At 43.7% G+C, this 24,031-nt stretch overlaps 2 protein-coding genes across 2 annotated transcripts; both read right to left on the bottom strand.

Moving 5' to 3' along the window:
- Nucleotides 1-4,205: 4,205 nt before the first annotated feature.
- Nucleotides 4,206-6,522, bottom strand: LOC306734297 (schwannomin-interacting protein 1; the record flags this gene model as incomplete). Its single annotated transcript, XM_079215654.1, has 6 exons — nt 4,206-4,306; nt 4,414-4,531; nt 4,736-4,846; nt 4,930-5,023; nt 5,914-6,038; nt 6,238-6,522. 6 exons carry the CDS (start codon nt 6,520-6,522, stop codon nt 4,206-4,208), a joined length of 834 nt encoding a protein of 277 aa, XP_079071780.1.
- An 8,521-nt stretch (nt 6,523-15,043) lies between these two features.
- On the bottom strand, nt 15,044-23,820 carry ache (acetylcholinesterase (Yt blood group); the record flags this gene model as incomplete). The annotated part of the gene is made up of 8 exons (XM_079215984.1): nt 15,044-15,165; nt 15,914-16,092; nt 17,307-17,499; nt 18,948-19,181; nt 19,421-19,643; nt 21,634-21,894; nt 21,988-22,211; nt 23,388-23,820. 8 exons carry the CDS (start codon nt 23,818-23,820, stop codon nt 15,044-15,046), a joined length of 1,869 nt encoding a protein of 622 aa, XP_079072110.1.
- Nucleotides 23,821-24,031: the final 211 nt, after the last annotated feature.

Genomic DNA, 24,031 nt, shown 5'->3' with positions numbered 1-24,031 from the left:
GTGATTTTTCTAAACTTGCTTCGAAGAACCGAAAAGCCTGACCTACGTCATCTTATCCTGAAAATTATCCGGCTAACTCAGTAAACCAGGTACGAAGAATAGGGCCCTGGGCCCTATTTCTCGTTGTAGAACATGATTAAGGTGATCGTGATAAGAATACAGAGAATCACACACAATTTATTTTCACTGCTTCAATTGATTGAATTTCTGATTATGAATAATACATATATACTGATCCGCCCATACACATATTCAAACTCCTAGTTATATGGTAATCTACACATACATGTATATACATATAATACATGATTCATCCGCGCATACAGTACATATATCCTCATAAGTATATATTTATTCGTAAATATAATCTGATTGATTTGGGTGATGAAGCACTTAAAATTTGCCGATACATTTTCCCAACACTGACTTTGACATTTAACTTGTCTGATATATTTGCGACGCTTATGTCTCGCAGCGGGGGCGATGTTAAAGTTGCGTTCACGGCAACAATGTTGCAAAAACTTTGGAATATTCGCAACGCATTTGCTGTGAATGACTACGGTATTGACTTCCTCATATGCCTTCATGATCATCTCCTGCTTCTCATCAGAAAAATAAAAAGAAGTTCCTTTGAGTTTATTTGCCATTGTACTGTTAGAACATCGTGGTGTCAGTGCTCGATTTTTATCCCTTCTGAAGAGAAGCGTGTGCGCGCATTCATCCAGACGACTGACGTCTGGCTAGAATTAACGAGACGTTTCAGCGCGGATCAGCCGTGAAGGAACCCAGATAGCCTGATGTCAATCATCTCGCTAATTTAAGCTGGAGATTAGGACATTTGCCTGACTTTGTTTAGCAGGTACGAGAAACAGGGCTCTAGTGTCCCCCATGGGACCTTACTTTTAGGGAAAAATATGTAGAGACAATTTTGATTTTTTTCCTGATCCCGTCGGAATTGGGCCATGTATCACACATATGATTTTAAAAAAATGGTGAAAGCGATTCGTAAACTACATCTCTTGTCTTCCGCGATGTACGTCATCGACATGGCCGTTAGCTTGGCTTGCTAGCTAGCTAGCTCGGTGACTTAGCTATGTTCCTCGCACAAATGTAGCAACATCTTATCTGATGTGTTTTATCCGGCGACTATTTTTATCAGCCAGGAAGCGAAAGATTGAGAATGACCCGTTGTTGACTCAAGTACACCTCACGAGCTCGATGACTTTTGGCCCCGCAGTCTTTCCAATTTACGTATTTTCAGTCGATATGCAACTTTCTTGACGTACGAAATTGCCTCTCTATACAGATTTACAATGCTGACTGCTGGGTAGCATGTACGAGAATATTGTGAATAGAAGTGTCTCGTCTTTATTTGATTATCATGTGACGAGATGATAGTACAATGTTCAGAAGCTAGTTTGGGAACAAAATCGGTGTGAGCTTCACAACGTGAAACTGACATACACTATGACGCGTCGTGATAGTGCTAATAGGGCCCACCGTAACTAGGCCACATCTAGAACAGGTCGACTGCTAGTTGGATGTTCGCCGGTTCGATCCCTGGCTCCCCCAGTCTGTATGTCTTCATGCAAGACACTGAACCCCAAATTGATCCTTCCATGTGTGAATGAGTGAATGTTGACTTTTAATACACAGTGGTCGGAAGACTACAAAGACCCGACATAAATGTTTATATATATAAATTATATAAATGCAAATCCATTTACCACTGCTCCCAAAGAAACCTAATCGATGGACTGTTTAGTCAATTTTAAAACGAACACACACACACACACACACACACACACACACACACACACACACACACACACACACACACACACACACACACCTCTGAAACAGACTGTACTAATGCTTTATTAATTTAAAGGCACAATTTGTTATCCAATGTAAACGAAATGGTCTAACCACCACCAAAATAAAAACACATTATTGGAGTGAGCAATCAATCTAGTTAATTAGTACAACAAAACAACGAAGTCTAAATGACTCATGCATTTCTGTACATGAGTTCATTTTTAAACAAGACGATGATTACATGTTCACATCTGAGCTTATTAACATGTTAATCATATGGAGGCATCAACTGGTGAAATAACAACATAAAGGAGTTCATCTTTATGGTTCGGTCATTATGAAGATGTCAACACTGACTACTAGTATGAGACAGGAAACAGATAAATAGATTTCTGTCTCTGAAATACTAAAGGTGGGTGTTCTGTCATGGACACACTGCGTCAAGTGGAACCTTGTATATATCAAGTATCAAATAATCAACTTATACGTTTCTTATAAATGCCAGGTAAAATTAACAGCACTATAATAGGAAATTCAACATAATCAAAATGTTACCTTTTTTATTATTGGCTGTTAAGCTACTGTGGATGAAGTCAACACTTCCTGAAGCTTTTAACATGAAACAGTGTGAGCAGAAAGTGTTGACTTTTATTGACGGTAGTTTACCAGCAAACAAAAAACAAAAAGGCAAAGTAGCCATGTTTGTATCGTGTTTGTTTAAGGAAAATTATCAAGAACTTGTGCCAAGACTGTCACAAAAGGAATTGGTTGAATACAAATATTAACATTTGTTCTCTTTCATATAAAAGAAAAGCACTTTGGTGAAGAAAACCAAAATGTGCTTAATTGGTTGTACATAAGAAAGGCTAAACAAAGATAGACGTGAAATCCAAAATAATAAAACACATTTTAGAGAACTACACAAAGTAGAAGACAAAGACAGATTGCTCGGCTGGCAGAACTAGCAGCTTCCTAACAGGAGTCCCTTTATGTTGCCGAAAAGATGAGAAACACAACAACACACTGGAACGTTGTGACAAGAGATAACCCACTTTACAGATTGGGATCTCTGCTGTGATCCCGGATGCACAGATCAACTGGAGACCAAGTACAAGTACTTACACAAGAGTACTAGTATTTAAAAACACCCCTAACATTTTAACATTCAGTATTTTCCTGGTACTAACAAGAGTGTAGTTCTTTGTGGTAGGGATGTTGATAATTAACCATGCTATCAATTTAAAGAAGTATTACAAATAAAAACAAATGAGCAGAACTCAAGAGGAGCGACTCGCATAAAAGGAGAATAGTGCAAGTCCACCTTAAGTCCGAACATTGGCCTGCTATTTTTGTAGTCGTTATAGTAATGCTGCGTTCACACCAAAAGCGTTACGAATGTTACTTGCGCCTGAAAGGGGGAGTGGCTTATCTCCGTAAAAAAAGCTACCGTTTCCGCCATCCACCATGGAAATAACCACTAGTTCTGCTTTATACTTGTTGTGTAAATTCCACATACGTCGGGAACATCAAACTCCATGGTGTCTGAGTTCATAATATTATCCGTAGTCCCACAACAGCGCCTGAATGACGGCCGCTACCAGCGCTACTTCAGGAGGACCAGCAGCAGTTTGATTCAGCAACGACAGGATGACGGTGATGACAGGCGGCGCTTCTCAACGCTGACTGGCTTAATTTTTTGCCCAACTCGCGCAAATTCGCGTCTGCCCGGCGGAAAATGAGCTTTTTCACAACCATTCGCGTCTGTGCATTGATTGCATGTCAAATTCGTAACGCTTTTGGTGTGACCGCAGCATAACATCACAAACTCATGAGTACAGATAAAATAGGACGGGGACCCGCTGATGGAAACGTTGCTCCACAGCGCCACAGGGAGGACTGGACGAATCTTTTCACTGAAATGTTTGGGGAAATGTATCAGTGCCATCTCTCCGTGTCCAGAACAGCCCAAAGACGTTGGTGCTGCTAAGCTGCGTTAAACGGGACCCCGATGATCCTGATCCCGCCTTTAAGGTCACCATCTACTTCCTGGATGTTGTGTTTAACTCAGTTTCAGTGGTTGGCCGTAGCGTACGGCGCCAACAGCGTGACCGTGACAAACAAAGCTCGACCTGTCGGGGGTTTGAAACCGCTGCAGGATGACACTCTCCTGTGGTGAGACAAGATGTCCCTCATAAATATACAACACAGGCAAGAACATGAAAACTGAATGTCCATGTCCTTTCAGGGAGCGACACTCTTCACAGTGATTGGCTGGTCAGACCGACAGGAGGAGGGACTGACTGAGATGTTTGAGGAGGCCACTGTGGCAACGTCCGATTCACAACCATCAACATAAAATGTCTGTCGACGGGTGAACTTCAGCCGCTTCACAGCGACGTCAGGTCCTGGACCTCCAGCAGCATGGCGTCCTGCTCCGTCCTCAGCTGGTCCCGGACCTGCAGGCGGCCCACCAGGTCTGAGCTCAGGTCTGATGTGGATGAATGAGAATTATAATTTTTTTAAATCACAAGTCAGCGTCAGCGTTATGGTTAAGACTTGATGTACACACAGTACTTGCTGTGTGTGGGAGAGTACCTTGTATGGTCTGGCTGAGAGACGCACAGAGAGCCTTCAGGTCCTTCATACTGAAGTTCTGTAGGTCACTGCGCTCCAAATGTCTTCTCTGGACTACAGGCTCACTACGAGCTGCAGCCTGAGAGGAGAGAAGGACGAGGGAAAAGGGAAGGACGAGAGGAGATAGGAGAGGAGAGAAGGACAAGGGAAAAGGACCAATGAAAGGAGAGGAAAGAGGAGGGAAAAGGACGAGGAGAAGATAACTATGATGAACTGTATTTAGAAGAAAAAGAGAAAAACATGGCTGCATCTCTGCTACAGCGCTTCAACGTGGAGCTCTCACCAGCGTTCTGTGGTCGGTTCTCAGTCGGTCTCGTAGGTTCCTCAGAGTGTTCCGGAAGCCTCTGGATTTGGGTTTCTCTGGCTTGGCGGGAGGCTGCAGATTCTTCTGGACCTGACCAGAGGTTACATCCCATTAACCCACAGAGGAGACTCTGGTGCAGCTCATCTAACTGAATTTGTGTTGCCACTAGTTACCCGTGTGTTGCTGCTCTCCCTCTCCTCTTCTTCCTCCTCCTCACTTTCACTGTTGTTGATGAAGCAGAGCTGAAGATTCATCTGGGTCTGCAGGCTGGGGGACGCAAACAGACGGTCGTTTCATCACGCTGAAGTCAAGCTGAGTGAACAGTGTCACAGGAGGACACCAGCAGGAGGGGAACGTGTAGAAATGAGGGAAAAGCTTCAAAGCTTCAAAGCCTTCCTTGCAGCAGCGACACCTGGTGGCCGGGAAAAGGAACCGCAGCCGAGGCTCTAACCACAGCTCTTTGGGTTTGATGTTTTTTTTGTCTGGTGTGTGCAATAGAGCTCAACAGACGTGTATGTGTTCATTCACTCATTTGGGTTTCACAAAAAAAGTTGGAAAATTGGACAAGGCGGCCACCATACAAGACCGTGTACATAGTTATTTCAAGAGTGAAGAACTACTAATCCCACAAACCAGTGCGAATGGCGACTGCCGACTGAGGAAACTGAAAGGCTTCAAATGGATCTAAACTGCAGACGGATTCAGCATCTTGTGTAGCTCAAATGGATCGTGGGTCGTGTCTGCACTAATAAATCTGTGATACTGTTCTTCAGATGTGCTGCATTAAATGGAGTCGGTATTATCAATATGTGACAATAAAATTATTTGTAAACAAATTGTCAAAAAAGCCTGGTATGTAAAATAGTTTTTGCGGACACCAAATATGTGCTTGATCGTTTCTTTGTAGAAATATACAATGTATTAAGTAGCCCAATGCTTGATGAAAACTCTAAAATCAACAGAGTGTTGATAGTACCATAGTATTCTTCCTCTATTATACTAACAAAAACCTTGACAGTCAGATTAGGCCGTTTTGTGCTCAGAGATGAGACACAACTAAATCCAAATGACATGACACACACGACACTACGCTCATGAGTAACAGGTGAGTGAGTGTGAGTGTGAGTGTGTGTGTGTGTGTGTGTGTGTGTGTGTACCGGGAGGTGAGCGCCAGCACGTGGCTGTTGCAGGCGTCGTCTCCGTCCTCCCAGCTCTCTGCTCTCCTCCCTCTCTCCTCCGACCAGCTGACCGGAGCTCTGCCTCGCTCCAGAGAAACTCCACTCTGGGAAAACAACAACAACAAAAAAGATAGTTTTTAATGTGTGTGTGTGTGTGTGTGTGTGTGTGTCTGTGTCTTATACTGTTTTTTCCTCAATATTAACATCTGTATCGACACCATCACTTCCCCGTTCTCTCTCCCGTGTTGCGATGCTCGTGTATATTTTGTGTCTTTGATTTGATCTGATTTCCCACTGACTGACCTTTGCCCTCTTCTCCTTGTTCTCCTCCTCCTGCTTCTCCAGCTCGGCAATGCGCAGACTCAGCGCCTCCCAGTGCATGATGGGAAGGCCCAGGTTGTCCTCGCCGTAGCCCTCCTGCCAGACCAGGGCCGCGCCCTCCGAATCTTCTTCTTCTTCTTCCTCCTCCTCCTCCTCCTCGTCGGCGTCATTGTCCTCGTCCTCGTCACTCCTCCCGTCGTCGTCCTCCGCCTCGTTGCTCTCCTTCTCCTCTCGCTGCTGCCTCATTCTCTCCTTCTCTCCCTCCATCTCTGCACGGCCGGAAGTACACAGATTAAAATCCCCTACGGGGTAGAGCACTCTATATTAATAAAAAGCATGATTCAGTCGGAGTGGAAAATGTTGTACGATTGTAATGATGTCACGTAGCCGCTGCCTAAAATCAGGACTGTAGCCACCGTTAAAGAGGGGATCACCTCTTGTTTTTGCAATATGGGTGGTGCTTACTTTGGGGACAATACTAAATACACAGGATTCAGTATTTCTCCTCCAACTGTGTTTCTTATTGCTAATACATCAGAATCAGAAACATTTATTGCCATGTATGTTTTCACATTCAAGGAATTTGTCCTGGCGGGAGGTACATAACATTTAACAATAAACAGAGTGCAATAAATGGGAGCATGAATATTTACAATTTAATCTACAGTAGAACATCGATTTAAAACACTTTTTTGTGCCATTTTCTAAGGTTTGACTTGATGAAAACATGAAATAACAGAAAGCTACTGGGCATCAAAACTCAATACTTTTCAGACATTGACCAAAATGTGACCGTAGTAGGGTTGCACAAATATATATTTTGAATGTAATCGCCATTACAATGTCAACTTGTGAAAGAAAGCGATACTGCATTGTTAGTTATTAGAGAGTATGGCAGAAAACAATAATTATTATGTATTTTTCTGGTGCCTTTTGTGACAACCGTTTTATTTTTTTCAAATTTAAAAAAGCTATTTGTTTTAGCAGCAGAAAGACTTTATTGCAAGTAATATCGTCTTTGCCTATATTCCTCATATTTATACACATTCCATACAAAACGTCTGCTCAGATTCACACTCTTTGATCATTAAGTCCCTCCTTTAAATCAAGGTTTAGACATTATTTACTGTAGATAAAGTTCTTGTAGGACTGCTTGTGCTTATTATTCCACTTATGTTGTCAAATGAAACACCGCAGCTTAAAGAAAACGCATTTGTGTAAAATCATTATATGAGTATTGTTTTGGTATCAGAAGCTACCGGATCAATAAAGACAAACGGCCATGAACGCAACTGAAGAAGAGGACGTCCCGGTCCTGGTGGAGGTTCGGGGACCTGGACTCGAGCCCTCGGTAGTTGTTAGAGTCGGGGAACGGCCTAGAACCAAAGGTAGACCCGCAGCGTGTTTTTGAAATCTCACGCCACGGCTGTCCAAAAAACTAAGTAACTTACCACTTTCTCCCAAAAAAAAAAGAACACTACTCTTTGTAACTCTCGTTGTCAGCGGAGTTGAGAGTTTTGCCACATAACCGCCGCTCCCTCCTCAACTCCTCCTCGGTGTCTTCTCCCCTTCCCTTCCTTCCCTTCCTCTCCTTCCCATCAGGAGTTGCACTCCTCTGCCCTCGTTCTCAGCCCGCCGACAGGAGAAGAAGTGCACGAGAGCTTGTCGTCCGAGTCTGCGCACTAACTCATTTAGCTGCTTTAAGGCGTTTGACTATAAAACGCCAGATACCCCCCTCCTGCTCTTGTTCCCAGACATGCAAACAAAAGACACTAACTTGAGGAATTTCACGCACAGAAAAAAAAAAGTTCGCGATTGGAAATTCAACTCCGTGACTTCCTGTCACTGCCTTCAAAATAAAAGTCGTCTTTATAGTTAGTTTCCTAAATGCAGCTAGCGGACATCTGCCCCTTGTTTGTGAATAGAATGGGCAAACCAAAGAGAGATACGTTTTTACATCCCGTGAGGGCCACCGTAATTCTACACCGGTTGTGAAATTGCGGTAGTGTGTGCCAGCCGTCATCTGATCTACATAACTCCTACACGTTAAGGAGGGCCTGAAGCGACTTCTACGCGGTGATATTCAGCCGCTAGATGGCACCAAATACCACACATTGTCTTAAAAAATAAATTAATGAACACATCATGATCAATCTGAGGCTGGTTTCTGAGCAGTAATACTAGATCTGCGGTCCCCAATCTTTTTTTCTGTGTAAAATAATATTTTCACAGACCGGCCTTCACGGTGTGGAGGATAAATATGATGTAATACAATTATACGATCGGCATAAAAACAAATATAAAGTGCATGAAAATACAACTCACCATTACGCCAAACTAGTAGGAAACCTGAGCTTGTTTCTCTGCTAAGAGCCGGTCTCATCTCGGGGTGATGAGAGACAATGACACCCGACTCGATGTCCAGTCTACTCTGTAACTTAAACCTGTATGTCCAGTCTACTACGTAACTTATACCTTTATGTCTAGTCTACTCCGTAACTTAAACCTGTATGTCCAGTCTACTCCGTAACTTAAACCTTTATGTCCAGTCTACTGAGTAACTTATACCCGCTTCACAAAGACAGGCTGTTGGAAATGGAAGCAGGGTTTCACTGTCTCAGGATATTGTGCCTTGATTTTATTCCAGAACACCAGCAGTTTTTGTCTGAAACAGACTTTTAAAGCCACCATCAGTCACACAGTTTTGCTCGCCTGTGTGTTTAAAATTTGGGGTAACGTATCACGTGACCTCTTGACATGTGTCAAGACGCTCAGACACATAGACGGATGTTTCCGGTCATTTTACAAAATAAAACATCTTTCCGACCATTAAATGAATCAACATGTTTGCATTAGTTCTTTCTGTGCGGCCCGGTAAAGGATACACACACACACATATATATATATATATATATATATATATATATATATATATATATATATATATATATATATATATATATATACATACAGGTAAAAGCCAGTAAATTAGAATATTTTGTTGAAAAACTTGATTTATTTCAGTAATTGCATTCAAAAGGTGTAACTTGTACATTATATTTATTCATTGCACACAGACTGATGCATTCAAATGTTTATTTCATTTAATTTTGATGATTTGAAGTGGCAACAAATGAAAATCCAAAATTCCGTGTGTCACAAAATTAGAATATTGTGTTAGGGTTACATTTTGAAGATACCTGGTGCCACAAACTAATCAGCTGATTAACTCAAAACACCTGCAAAGGGCTTTAAATGGTCTCTCAGTCCAGTTCTGAAGCCTACACAAACATGGGGAAGACTTCAGATTTGACAGCTGTCCAAAAGGCGACCACGACACATTGCACAAGGAGGGAAAGACACAAAAGGTTATTGCTGAAGAGGCTGGCTGTTCTCAGAGCTCTGTGTCCAAACACATTAATGGAGAGGCAAAGGGAAGGAAAAACCGTGGTCAGAAAAAGTGTACAAGCAATAGGGATCACCGCGCCCTGGTTAAGATTGTGAAAAAAAACCCATTCAAAAATGTGGGGGAGATTCACAAGGAGTGGACAGCTGCTGGAGTCAGTGCTTCAAGATCCACCACCAAGAGACGCTTGAAAGACATGGGTTTCAACTGCCGCATACCTCGTGTCAAGCCACTGTTGACCAAGAAACAGCGCGAAAAGCGTCTCACCTGGGCTAAGGAAAAAAAGAGCAGGACTGCTGCTGAGTGGTCCAAAGTCATGTTTTCTGACGAAAGCAAATTTTGCATTTCCTTTGGAAATCGAGGTCCCAGAGTCTGGAGGAGGACAGGAGAGGCACAGGATCCACGTTGCCTGAAGTCTAGTGTAAAGTTTCCACCATCAGTGATGGTTTGGGGTGCCATGTCATCTGCTGGTGTCGGTCCACTCTGTTTCCTGAGATCCAGGGTCAACGCAGCCGTATACCAGCAAGTTTTAGAGCACTTCATGCTTCCTGCTGCTGACCTGCTCTATGGAGATGGAGATTTCAAGTTCCAACAGGACTTGGCGCCTGCACACAGCGCAAAATCTACCCGTGCCTGGTTTACGGACCATGGTATTTCTGTTCTAAATTGGCCAGCCAACTTCCCTGACCTTAGCCCCATAGAAAATCTGTGGGGTATTGTGAAAAGGAAGATGCAGAATGCCAGACCCAAAAACGCAGAAGAGTTGAAGGCCACTATCAGAGCAACCTGGGCTCTCATAACACCTGAGCAGTGCCAGAAACTCATGGACTCCATGCCACGCCGCATTAACGCAGTAATTGAGGCAAAAGGAGCTCCAACCAAGTATTGAGTATTGTACATGCTAATATTTTTCATTTTCATACTTTTCAGTTGGCCAAAATTTCTAAAAATCCCTTTTTTGTATCAGCCTTAAGTAATATTCTAATTTTGTGACACACGGAATTTTGGATTTTCATTTGTTGCCACTTCAAATCATCAAAATTAAATGAAATAAACATTTGAATGCATCAGTCTGTGTGCAATGAATAAATATAATGTACAAGTTACACCTTTTGAATGCAATTACTGAAATAAATCAAGTTTTTCAAAATATTCTAATTTACTGGCTTTTGTGTGTGTGTGTGTGTGTGTGTGTATCTATATATCTATATATCTATATATATATATATCTTTCATCCCTGTTTCTTCTTTATATATTTTATCTTGTGTTTATTTGTATCTTCAAGTTGTACGGCGCTACTATGACAATAAATTTCCCCTTGGGGATTAATAAAGTATCTATCTATCTATGTATCTATCTATCTACACAGAAAGGACACTAGGGGGCGGCATCACACCACTATCAATGATTAAAGGACACCACTTCTTATATTACCTGTGGAAATACAAGTTTCTATTTCCCCCCCCTCTTTTACGTGTGTCCCTTGGGTCAACAAAACAGGTTAATTATTCATGACAAAAATAAAGTAATATAATTATACACTATCAGGTCCTATTAGGTCCACATTATGTGTGCCATGAGTATTTTTGTCATTCATCAACTTTTGATCTGCTTAATGAGCTTCCACAGAAAATCATCTGATGCAATGAACAATCATCACTTTGTACAGAAGTGGTGGCGCAGGATTCACTGCAACGTGAAGTCAGACTCTATACCCATTGTGGATGGACGGTGCATGCAGAGACTCAATAACAGCTCGATGTGGACAGAAGCAGCAGGGTGTCTTTATTTCCGTTGCTATAGCTTAACCAAGTCAGCATTCATGATACACAGAGACATACTGGGAAGCAACAGAAGCCTTCAACACTTACAGTACTAGTGACCGGAACAAACAACGATGAGGCAGAGGACCGGGAAAACTAAGTCAAACGAACGTAACGAACACAAGAAAAAGAAGATTTATGGCACTCATTTTATGTTTACACTCAGAATAATATTGCTTTTTAAAACACAACCTCTATCCATCATCATTGTTGTTTCATCACGTTATATTTTCACTGCATTTAAATATCAAATATATTCCTTTACTGATGTATTTACGTTATTGCTAACATTAAAACATACCTAACATTAGATATATATTAAGTGACTTTGATAATAGTTTTGTTCAAAAGTACAAATTTTTACAGAAAATAACAGTCCAAGTTTGGAAGGGTATACTGGGGGCGGGTGGATGTCAGGACATGCACAAGGATCTGATAGGAGGGCTTAAGCGGGGCCTCTCATTGGATGAGAGGAGCTGTCACTCACACAGCCAGTCACACATGCATTCTTCACTGGTATTTTAAACATCAGGTACAACCCTTTATTCATAGTTAGTTCTTTTTAAAGCTAAACTACTTCTACTCCGACCCATAAATAGGAGCTTGACATGCCAACAGAGACACTTCGGCGGGACGGCCATCAGCCAATCACAGCGCGGATAAATAAAAATGGCAAAGAGGTTGACAGACTGGTACAGTGAGTACATCAGTGATTGTCTGTCTCTCACTCACACACACACTCACACACACACGGAGTGAGAAGGCCAAAGTCAAAAGTTCAGCAGATGAGTGATTTTTCTGAGGATTCTATTTTTTTTTTTTAATTATTCCACGAAACAATAACGTGCACACAACACATGGAACCATTGTCAGTATCTTTAGGGATCCAGATGTATACTACACACGTTATTATTTTGTACACACAAGATCCAGATGTGTTGCCAACCAGCTAATTAGCTGTGCAACATTGTGTTCTTCTCACAAGATATTAATGTACGCTTGCAACATATGGATCTTGTGCAAACATGATAACTTGTTATACATGTATGGAACTTGGAAGTAATCACCTAGTGCACATGAAATACCACGTTTCAGGACTTTCTGGGCTCCCGAAAAGAAACAAAAACAAACAGCTGAACCATTTTTCCCAGTTTTTTTTTGCAGGTTTGAATGCTGTTAAATAAAAATATTTCACTGTAATCAAGGTATGAAAAATAAACCCACAATGTTTCACAGTAGAAATAAATAAGTCCATAAAAAATGTTTTAGGTCAAAAACACAATTGCATGTAGATGTGTTGTCGTCAGTAAAATGCCTTGAAGTCCTCTTCCACTCTTCCAATATCAGTGCTAATGAAAGGGGGGGCGGGGGGAGATCAAATTCTTGGTGAGGAATATTACGTTGTAGCTCATTAATAATTCAATTGGTAATAATTGGAACTTGTGTCATTTTGAGTGTGAAGTTTGAAACTTAATTCCACATCAATAATTCAACATTGGTGCCACATGTGGAAGCTGAAACTCTCAGAGCGCTTTCTTAGGAGAGTTATGCAATGATGCGTTTCTCCGACTGTCTTTTCATCTTTCCATCACGTCTTCTCTGTCCCTTTCTCCTTTCCTCATCGCTGTACCTATCCATCCATCCATCCATCCATCCATCCATCCATCCGTGTCTTGGTCGGCTGGCAGGACAGAGGCTGAGCAAGCGCCCTGTCACATTATCCTTCCGCTGAGTGGATTACTCTGCCTCCATTAGACTAACGAGAAAGCGGGAGGACGGAGAGAGAGATGGGCGGGGGGGGGGGGGGGGGGGGGGGAGGGGGGGGGGGAGTGATGCGACTGAGAGATGGACGATGAAGGGAGGAGAGATGATGGAGAGGGGGAAAAAAGTTTGATGAGGTGGAAGGAGAAATATATGAGAGGGGGTATAAAGAAAGGATGGGAGAGGAGGGACTGAAGGATGGAAGCAAGAGAGTAGGAGAGACCGGAGGGTGGGTGGAGGTTGATGAGAGATGAAGATGAAGCAGGAGGAAGACCGAGAGGGCGGAAAGCAGGGCAGCAGGAGCAGTGATGGAGGAGATGGCGGATAAGGAAGGAGGGGAAAGTGGTTGGCAGTTAGTGGAAAAAAAATTAAACGAAGGAGAGGAAAAGGGAGGATGGGAGGTGGAATACGAAGGGAGGGAGATGGAAGAGCAAAAGGAGAAAAAGAAGTGGAACGGTAACCGGCAGAGAGGATGAAGCAGCGGGGACGTGAAGGAGAGGGAGGGATGGATGCTGATGACATCATCACAGCTGCACACGACACTGAGTGGATGCACACACACGATTCAGTGCGGTTATTCAGTAGAACAATGGTTCCTGAACAGGACTAGACTCTAGAGGGGCTGCCACCATGGCCATTTTTTAAATGAGATATATATATATATATATATAGATATATAGATGCTTTACAGTGAGTTTCCCCTTGAGACCACAGTGGCCGCTCTTCAGCAAGTTCCACTGCCTCCCTTTAAACTGGAGGGTGGTGCTGCAGCAAAACGTTATCACATTTTGACAGTTTAAAAAAAACAAAAAAACATTAGTAGACATTTGCAGTTCCTCTGCTCACCCCCTCCACCTACTGATATGCAAATAGGACAGGTATGGCACTAAAATGCTGACAAGGCAAAACATGAACATAAACACGACTTGTTTAACCGTCACGCTGATCTAAAGTGAACCTTTGAAACATGAAGGAGGCACCGATCAGTTGGACTGAGTGTCAAACACCATCTAAAGTCCGGATGGAAGGATGTCTTCTACAAACCGTCTCCTCACGACAAACTAGCATACATTGTTTTTCCCAATACAGAGAGAAATGAAGCGAGTGTCATGTTCCATGGAGCCTTTCCACACATAACCCAGCTTATGGCATTACCACATAAGAACTACACAAGACAAAGTGAAGCAGGACACCACAGGTAATGGGAATAGTGGTCATAGTAGCAGTAATGAACAAGAACAAGACTAAAAAGGCCTCGACCTAAAAGTCTCCCCCTAAAATAAAAAAATGAAAAACCTGATATGTTGGAAAGAAGGAATCGTCCAGAAAACAAAAGATGTGTTTATGAGATCAACACAAAGACAAGTGCGTCAATAGTAAACCAGCAGCGGTGCTGTGTCATGTTGAAATTTTAGCCACGCACACGCACACACACACACACACACACACACACACACACACACACACACACACACACACACACACACACGAGGTAATGACACATCTTTGACATTTCTAATATTCCTCCATATCGATGACAACTTCCCTCCATAGCCCTTCATTTCCACAGGGACACACACAAACCCAGAAAAAACAACAACATATAAATAAATAGTATAAATAACACAACTAAAGATGAACAGTGCCTGCGTTTGTGTGTGGACTGAAACCGAGAACATAAGAAAACAACAAAGAAAGTTTGAATGAAGTTAGACTTCACGGAGGGGCTATGGAGGAAGATGGCCACAGCGTGTTCTCTCTGCCTCCCCCTCCCCGTCATTCTCTCCTCTCTGGCTCTTAGAGGTCAGTGCAGCGCTCCTGCTTGCTGTAGTGGTCAAACTGACTCTTCCAGTGCATCATGTAGGAGGACCAGCGGTGGAACTCCACCTTCCACTGACGCTCGGCCTCGTCTATGTTGTCTGAGAGGAGGGACACAGAGACACAGGAAGCAGTGGTTAGCAGGTGTGCTTTGACGCCTTTATACAAAAGTAATTTTTAAATTTTTTTACAGGGTAGACGCCATATATGGCACTGGTAGTGCATCCTGTCAATCACATGGTAGCCCCGCCCTAAAGCATAGCCTGCTTTATGGTCTATTTGACTCTACATGAACCAGAATTTACGACTTCAAACTAGAGATTGAGACCATAAACTCATGTTTACTGAGGGAATCAAGTGGGAGGTATCACTTCTATACAACCAGAGGAGTTGCCCCCTGGTGGCCAGTATAAAGAATGCAAGTTGAAGTTGCTGCCAGGTCCAAACCAAGACGACAAACATTACTCTTTTCACAAAAGGCGGCACGGACCAGATACACTCCTTCGGCTCATACCTTTCAAAATAAAAGCCATAGAAAAATGATATTCGCAGATGAGTATTTTAGTGTCGTCTATTCGTCACGCCTAAGCTGTATAAAGGGCTTTTACGGTCTTATTACCACTTTGTTGCTTATGTCACGGTAACAGGTTGACTCTTGTGTTTAGTTTGATTGCCAACCCCAAGAGGGCGGGTCTTAGGTTATATGGGCCCGACACCAGGGAGAAGGGAAGCGATAAGAGACATTAGCTTGACACCAAAATTAAATAAAGACAACCGCCTGTGCGAAGACCTGTAGTAAGCACAGATGTCATGTGCCGAGTAGAAGCAGTGTTTATAAGCACTATTTACCAGTGATGTTGAGGAGGCGTGGCAGGAAGCGGTTCCAAAAAGCGCACATCTGGTTCCTCAGACCTTTGTGGACCTTCATTGGTTCGGTGTTGAGCCCGACGTGTTTCTGCTCGCTGACGGTGAACAGAGGCCAGCGCTTCTTGCTGTCCACCAGCCCGTCATGGTTCACATTGGGATTTCTGACGGGGAGGAGGACGTGGGGAAGGTACAAGAGGCAGTCAAAACCAGGAGGGCTCAAAAAATGGAGAAAAAAAAAGAAAAAGAAAAAAAACACTCTGTTGCCAGTTTCTTCGGTCCACTCAGCGGTTAAAGGCGGTTTAATTAAACAGCAAAGCAATGTCAGTATTGGCAAATACTTCAATAATTTATTGTGTAATTTAGGTGACTGTTGACTGCTGATTACAGCACGAGCTGTGATATCAAGTTCAAGCCTAGTTCTAATGTAATGTTTACTAAGTATATCTTACATAGAGATTAGTTCTTAATAAATATGCACACCTAGTAAGGCGTAAAGCCAAAATTATACCTTCTGCATCCGAGGGTATGCTAGATGTACGTGTAGTCATGTGCGGACGTCGGCTCAACCCCGATTAGTTTGTTTCCACTAACCTACAATTCAACAGTATCGATCTCTCCCGGCCACCGTCCTTCAGGCCCTGCGCAACTACTTTCTTATTCTTATTATTCATATGATATCAAATAAAAGCTAAAGCAGGTATTTTATAACTGTTACAACTGCTGTTTCGGACCGTTCCATATTCATCAATATATTTATTGATCACAGAGAGGTGAGACAGTTGAGTTTCTCCGCTATCTCTTCTGCCAACATGGCATGTTTTTAAAAAGAAGATAGTAGAGTCTGCGGCCATGCCAGTAACTTTGCTCTGTGCTGAATGCTAATCAAATGCTAACATGTCCACATGCATGTTTAGCATCTTAGTTAGAACAAAATCCAAAGTTGAGCTGAGAGTTCAGGAGTTTTGCAGGTTTTTGGTAATAAAATACAATAAAACACAACAAATGAGGCAAATTCAAATTTAGACCTGATGATGACCTTAAAAAAATGTCCATCCAATCATTTTTTTTATATTTTAAGCTGGACCAAAGTGTTGATCAATGCATTCCAATGGCCTTCCCATCACTGCTGGAAATACCAAGGGATTCCCCAGATCTATCTGGATGATTTGGCAATTATTATTTGATTAAATCATATGGGCTCCTTAAATTGGGTTGCAGCTTCCACAATGCGTGGAAAATGTTTGCATCGGCGGAGGTTTCCTTTACAGAAAGCAGAGCATGTAGCTTCATCTACTCTGCAGCTGAGCAGCTGGATCGAGGCCCGTCCGCTCTCTCTGATGCTCGATTTAGTACAAGTCAGTGTGTGACGCCTCACCCAGTTCGTGCAAAGTTGGCCCAGTATCTCATAATGCGTTGGCTCAGTTTCTCCTCCTCTAAGGTGTAGTTGAGTCTCTTCTCCAGTGGCAGGCCGAAGACGAACTCGATCTCGTAGCCGTGGATCACGCCCATCCACTCCGGCCAGGCCAGGTTGGACGCTCGGTGGTCGAACAGGTAGAGGTAGACCCCTCCTGAAGGAGCGGGAGGAGAAAAAGGCCGTTATTTGTGTCAACAGGGTGGAATCTATCGAAGCACCATGTGGGGAAACCAGCTGCAATACTTCATCTCTCCAGCAGCTGGAACGGTGATAATGGAAGCTAAAACTGTTTCCTGCCATCAGAATGCTGAGACCACCAAATTGACATTTTCATTAAACGAGCGCCTCTGAAATCAGCTGTTAGAGAGCGAGCAAGTGAGAAGACAGAGAGCCTCTGGTTATAGTTTATACCGCCTATACTGTTTGAGCCAAGAGATGCATTATTCAACAGAGCTGTGAACAAAAGAAAAGCATGATAGGTAGGAAATGAAAGCTATACAGTAAGAAAGTAACTGTGTGATCTGTCCTCCGACTTTATCTGCAGTTGTACCGCAACACACTAACTGTGTGCTAACTGAGATAACGTTATTTAAGCGAGGAAAGGAATCATTTATTTATATAACAAATATAATTTAATGCCAAATTTACAAGAAGCACGATTAATTAAGAATTTACAATCTTCAAATATTGGACTCTGTTACAGAACCTTTATGGTTTGCGAGGTCTGGGGTCCACTCCCGAAACAAGATTTTACAAAACGGGACAAAGACCAAATTTAGTCTCTTCATGCAGAATTATGCCAATCCATTCTTGGAAAACATCAAATGATGCACGCAGAGCAGAATTAGGATGATACCCTTCTAATAATCAAAATTCAAAACCACCTGAAAAGAAAGTGAGCCTGACTCGCTCCACCACAAAGACCTCCGCTATAGAGACTCTGGAGAGAGATGCCCTCTGGTTGTAGGACTCAAACACAAGCTGAGCCTCCAGACAAAAACCCCATTAGACAAAACCAAATTATGAGAAGACAAAAAAGGAAGCTACTTGACACATTGGAGCGAATCAATTAAAAAAAGAACGGTGCAAATTGGAACGTTATCTTGCCCTCAACAGAGAATACACAGAGGCAGAACACCTGACCACTGTGAAATCTCAGACTGCGTACAGACTCAGTGAGCACGGCCACTGCAGAGTTATGTGGTTCGAAAGGCTTTTCTGTAGCTCAGATGGAGCTGGACGCATGTGTCAAATTTAATTCAATCGGCGTAATCTTTCAAAATTTTGATAAATAAATAACAGCGCTACCATGTGGCCGACTGGCGTAATACCTCCTGAGAAGCGTGGCAGACAACACATCAAAATAATAATAACAGCACAAACTCACTTAATTAATGTGACACTAGTGAAAAATGCAGGCACTCACTTGAAGGTAAATAGGTGAGCCCTAATTGTAGTAAAAAATACATTAAAATCCTTTAAACTACAGTCTGCTATAGTCTGGCTGTGTGAGGAAAAGAGTGGCGAACTGCAGTTTGTGCCACACAAGCCCAGCTGACTCATCAGAACTGTGTGGAAAAGACCACGCAAGCACCATCTTACCTTGCGAGTTCCCTCCGCTGTTCGCCACCCCTCCCGTGTTGGCCTTGAGGGCGCTGTGCTGGGCGTAGGAGCGAGCGAAGTGGGCCAGCGGGCAGATGACGTTATGGTCGCCCACGACGTCGTCCATGGCGTCGCGGTTCTTCAACCCGTTATTCTCGTCCATCCAGTCGGTGTACTGCAGCACCACCGCCTCCAGACCGATATCGTTAGCGTGCGGCACGCTCAGCTTGACACCTGGCACAGTGAGGTTAGAATTTTTAAGGTGCATTTCAAACATTTTAGAGGCTGTGACGTGGTGAAGTAGAATCATGGCTGGAATTTTGTTGTTGTGATTTCTACAATTCTCTCTGAGTAGTCGCATCAACAGAATGATTATGGAGAACTGTCAAATTCTGCAATCATATTACCAGTGTGGAGAATAATTTTGCAGTATTCTTTGTGTCTCTATCCTCTCTTTCCACAGTGAGCTTCACCTTCCAGGAAGTCCTCTCTGGAGATCAGGCTCTCGTTGTCCTTGCTGAAGCCCGGGGCGCCGTACAGCAAGAAGTAGGAGCCCTCGTCCTGGTTGACCCCGAGCAGGACCTGAGTGTCTTTGAAGTTGCCCGAGCTGAGCATGGCCTCGGGAGTGTCGGGCAGAACCTCTCCGTCCACGACGGGGACAAAGGAAAACCGGAAGAGGGCGGACCACGGCATGACCTGCTCCGGACAGGATGACAAGCTCAAATGTACCGTGGGTCTGAGCGACTTTGAAATGACACGCAGACCCATAAAAGACCAAACGTCACATGACCTAAAAAACTCCTGCGCGACAATTCGCTCATCTCTTCCACTATGCCGAGTAGTCTGGTGGACCTGGTATGTGCCATGGGTCTTAAATCAATCTGCATGGTGTCATGTGTGAACGGGAGCAGGGATGGATATTCAGGGAATTTGTACCGCCCATTTTGCCACCTCGAGACCTCGTAACATGTCAAGGAGAATGTCGGTACGGCTGTGTGTGAATGAAAGCAGTAACATTGCAGGGACCAGCACGAAACGGGGTTTCCCGCCTTCAGGGTTGGTGGCGGGTTAATTTCCTTACATTATGTATTTAATGCACACATAACAGTGATGCAGAATTTTAAATGAATTGTCAGGTGTTTTCTCAGGTGTCTATTTTTCTAATAGCCAACAATTCCCATGAAAAGACCCAAACAAATTATTTGTTAGTCCGTCTACTGCCTACTGAACATGTAAATCGATAAAAAACTGCCCACAAATAGTTTTTTTTTTTTAAAGCAGCTGGTCACTGTCACATGACTTGACTAGCAGGAGGAAATTGTGCATTTGGTGGGCACTATTTCCAACGGCGGATGAATCCACATTTGGTGCTCTAGCTCAGTGATTGCCAACCACTGTGACGCGGCACACCAGTGTGCCGTGAAAGATCGTCAGGTGTGCCGTGGGAAAATGTCCAATTTCACTTAATTGGTCCCAAAAAATATTATTTAGTTGCCGCAAATGATTTTCCATTGTTGAGTGTCTGAGCCTGCAATATAGTGGCTGGCAGAGTAATATAGAACAGGTCTACACCTTGTTCTGCTATTAAACAAACTAAACGGCCATATGTTATTGATCTTATCTACACGACAGAATGTAATTTCTGGGTCGCGTTACAACTCTTCTCTGCTCTCTGTGTTGCGCACGTCGGAGTTCCGCCCCGATGCGCTGCTTACAGGTGAGCACACAGTGGACAGAGAGCGCCGAAAAATATGTAGCGTGCTTTTCACAATGGGATTTGCTGCTGAAGCTATCAGTATTTTAAGCTATCAGCTATCACTTTTAAAGCCTAACAGTTAATGTATTTGCAGGTCAAGACAAACATCCAACAGCCTGCAGCCTGGAGCTCCATCAATGACGTTTCTGACTTCACATATCGAGAGGCTCTAGAAATATTCTTCCAAAAGCCCGAAAAACACACTGCAGTGACAAAGCCTGCACACTTTGTGGTTGTCATTAAAATAAATGAACACCATGTTTCCTTTAAGTCAGTATTTATCGAGTGGGGCGCAAGAGGAAATGCTGATTTTAAATGTTCACCGTTAATAGGTTACGCTTGCGCATGCGCGACTCGCCGATTCTTGTGATTTTGCCAAAAGCCGATCTTTATGAGATCTCCGTGAGGTCGTTTTTTTCTGCTGTCAACATTGAGCATGAATTGAGAGCCGTATCAAATCTACAACCACTGTTTTAAAAAGATGTGTAGAGGAAAGCAGCCCACTGCTTTCCTCAACACAACTTGATGGCTCACACATCTGCACTCATTCTGTTTTGCAAAAAAATAGCTTATTGTTAAGCTATTTAGTAGTAACTAAATATTAGTTCTTTTTTGCATAACTTTATTTGCATTTTTCAAACAAAGTGATAATTATTTTTTTTTTGTCTGATGGAGCAATCTGGTTTACTTGAAACACTGAATACTCTTCCATGCCAGGTAGCACAATAATTGCCTACCATATATGCTGTATTATGTTACAATGTGACATTTTGTAATTTTTTGGGTTGTTGGTGTGCCGCGGGATTTTTTTATTGTAGAAAATGTGCCGCGGCTCGAAAAAGGTTGAAAAACACTGCTCTAGCTCATTTAGACTCAGTGAGTGTGTCAAGGCCTAAAGAAGGACGACGTGAACTTCACTGACTGCATTACCTTCCACTCCTGGTCGATGAGCTCCTGTGGGGTTTTACTGCGCAGACAGTCCACCATCTCGGTGTCGTTGCCTCCGTTGCAGCCGACCTCTTTGCCCAGCAGTGTGGCCCGTCTGCGCGCCTCAGCGGGGGTGACTGAGGCCCAGGGACAGTTGGGGACCCCACTCTGGAGGATGGCCCTCGTGAAGGTGGGCCGGCTGTCTGGAGACAAGAGGTGGAACCCTACTGAAGCACCACCCGCACTCTCACCAAAGATAGTCACCTGATTGATTCAAAGGCAGCAAACAGAGAGGCTTGCACTTAATTATTTGTTTCGACAGAACACGTGAGACAAATAGAACGGTGAGAGACTAACCTGTTTGGGGTTTCCGCCAAAGAAATGGATGTTGTCTTGGACCCACTGCAGGGCCATCCTCTGGTCTAGCAGACCCACATTGCCGGGAGCCTCAGAGGAGCCATGCAGAGCGAGGAAGCCGAAGGCACCGATCCGGTAGTTCATGGAGACCACAATAACCGTCTCACTGTGAGCTAGGTAGCGGCCATCATACACGTCCAGAGAAGAGGAACCACTGTAGAACCCTGGATATGTTAAGTACCACAGCATGTTAATGATCTCCCACAAACCGAAGCTGAATAATAAACTGAATTAAATTGTACCAGGTGAGCCTGTAGCGAGCACATCTGTGATGTTTGATTGAATGAATACAAACCGATGCAGAAAAATAAACGATGCAGAAAAATGTGTTCACGCACTTGTTACATCAAGACTGGACTACTGCAATTCCTTATCAGGCTGCTCTAATAAGTCTTTTAAATCTCTCCAGTTGATCCAGAATGCTGCAGCTCATGTACTAACAAAAACTAAGAAAAGAGATCACATTATTCCTCTATTAGCTGCTCTGCACTGGCTCCCTGTAAAATCAACAATCACACTTAAAATCCTTCTCCTCATCTACAAAGCCTTAATTGGTGATGCAACATCAGATCTTAAGGAGCTCATAGTACCATATTACCTCACTAGAGAGCTCATAGTGCCATATTACCCCACTAGAGAGCTCATAGTGCCATATTACCTCACTAGAGAGCTGTGCTCACTGAATGCAGGGCTACTTGTGGTTCCTAAAGTTCTTAAAGAGTAGGATGGGTGCCAGAGCCTTCAGTTATCAAGCTCCTCTTCCAAGGAACCGGCTTCCACTTTCAGTCCAGGGCTAACCCCCTGTCTAGAAAGTGGTTTTCCACTTGAACTTCTCACACAAAAGATACATTTTAATCTATGCAAATATCTGCAGGCGTACATTTCGTCTCAGTCTCACTGGCATCACGGGGACTTTAAGCGTTTAGTTACGCTTCAAGTCTATTTTAAGGAAAATCTGCCTGTAAACTTGAGGTTAAAACTTTGTCTCGCTAGCGGCCCCTGCTGGCAGGGGGCTGGGTAGGAGTAGTGAGTGAGGAGTCAGCAGGCAGCAGTCGTTCAATGGCAGCATCAAATAGGCAATAAAAGGAGTTTTGAGAAGGTGTGAGTCACAGTAAACCATGAGTGGTCCTTGAGCATGCAGCCATAAATGAGAACTCAAATTATTATATTATATTTGGTGCAGCAGTATGCAAGATTAGACGTGGACAGACAGCGATGCACACACGCTACTGAAAACCAGAGGGAAATTGACTTCTTTGAATACTGCTCCACTGGAAGAATGACTCATGTCTAACCTAATTTATATTGTGTCTCATTCTGAATAAGTCGTGACCAAGTACCTCCGCCGTAGATCCACACCATGACGGTGAGATTGTGTGGTCTGGGCGAGGTGGGCACCCAGACATTGAGGTACAGGCAGTCCTCGCTCATCTCTCTGTTGGGGTTCCACATCTCGCTGCCCTGGAAGCCGGGGTACGACGTGTCCACGAACTGGTAGCAGGCGTTGGGGTAGGCGTTGGCCTCGTACACCCCTGTCCACGGACGCTTGGGCTCAGCGCGGCGGAAACGGCGTTTCCCTACTGGTGGCTCGCCGAAGGGGATGCCCAGGAAGGAGGTGACGTAGCTTCGGTCCGGCACCGGCATGCGGATGCCTCGGACTCGACCGGTACGCGTCTGAACGACGAAGTCCGCCTCGCTCTGGGAGGAGCAGGTGGGGATGAGGAGGGACAGGAGGAGGATTTGGGAGAGGAGGAGAAGGACGGAGGTCTGCATGACGGAACCGAAAGGCAGTCTGTGCGGCTGGAGCTGTGATTCCTTCTCCAATCAGGGAGGGCTGGGTCTGCTTTGCTTCCCCTCACCTCTACAGACACAGAGACAGAGAGAGACAGAGAGAGACAGAGAGAGAGAGAGAGAGTAATGTGATTACGGTAAAGGAGAGTGATGGAGAGCAGAGGGAGGTAGAAATCCGATGAGGAAAGAGATG

The sequence above is a fragment of the Taurulus bubalis genome (assembly GCF_910589615.1).
Source record: "Taurulus bubalis genome assembly, chromosome: 3".
Taxonomy (NCBI): domain Eukaryota; kingdom Metazoa; phylum Chordata; class Actinopteri; order Perciformes; family Cottidae; genus Taurulus; species Taurulus bubalis.
The sequence above is the reverse complement of the archived record's forward strand: the minus strand, read 5'-3'. Positions and strand labels throughout refer to the sequence as shown.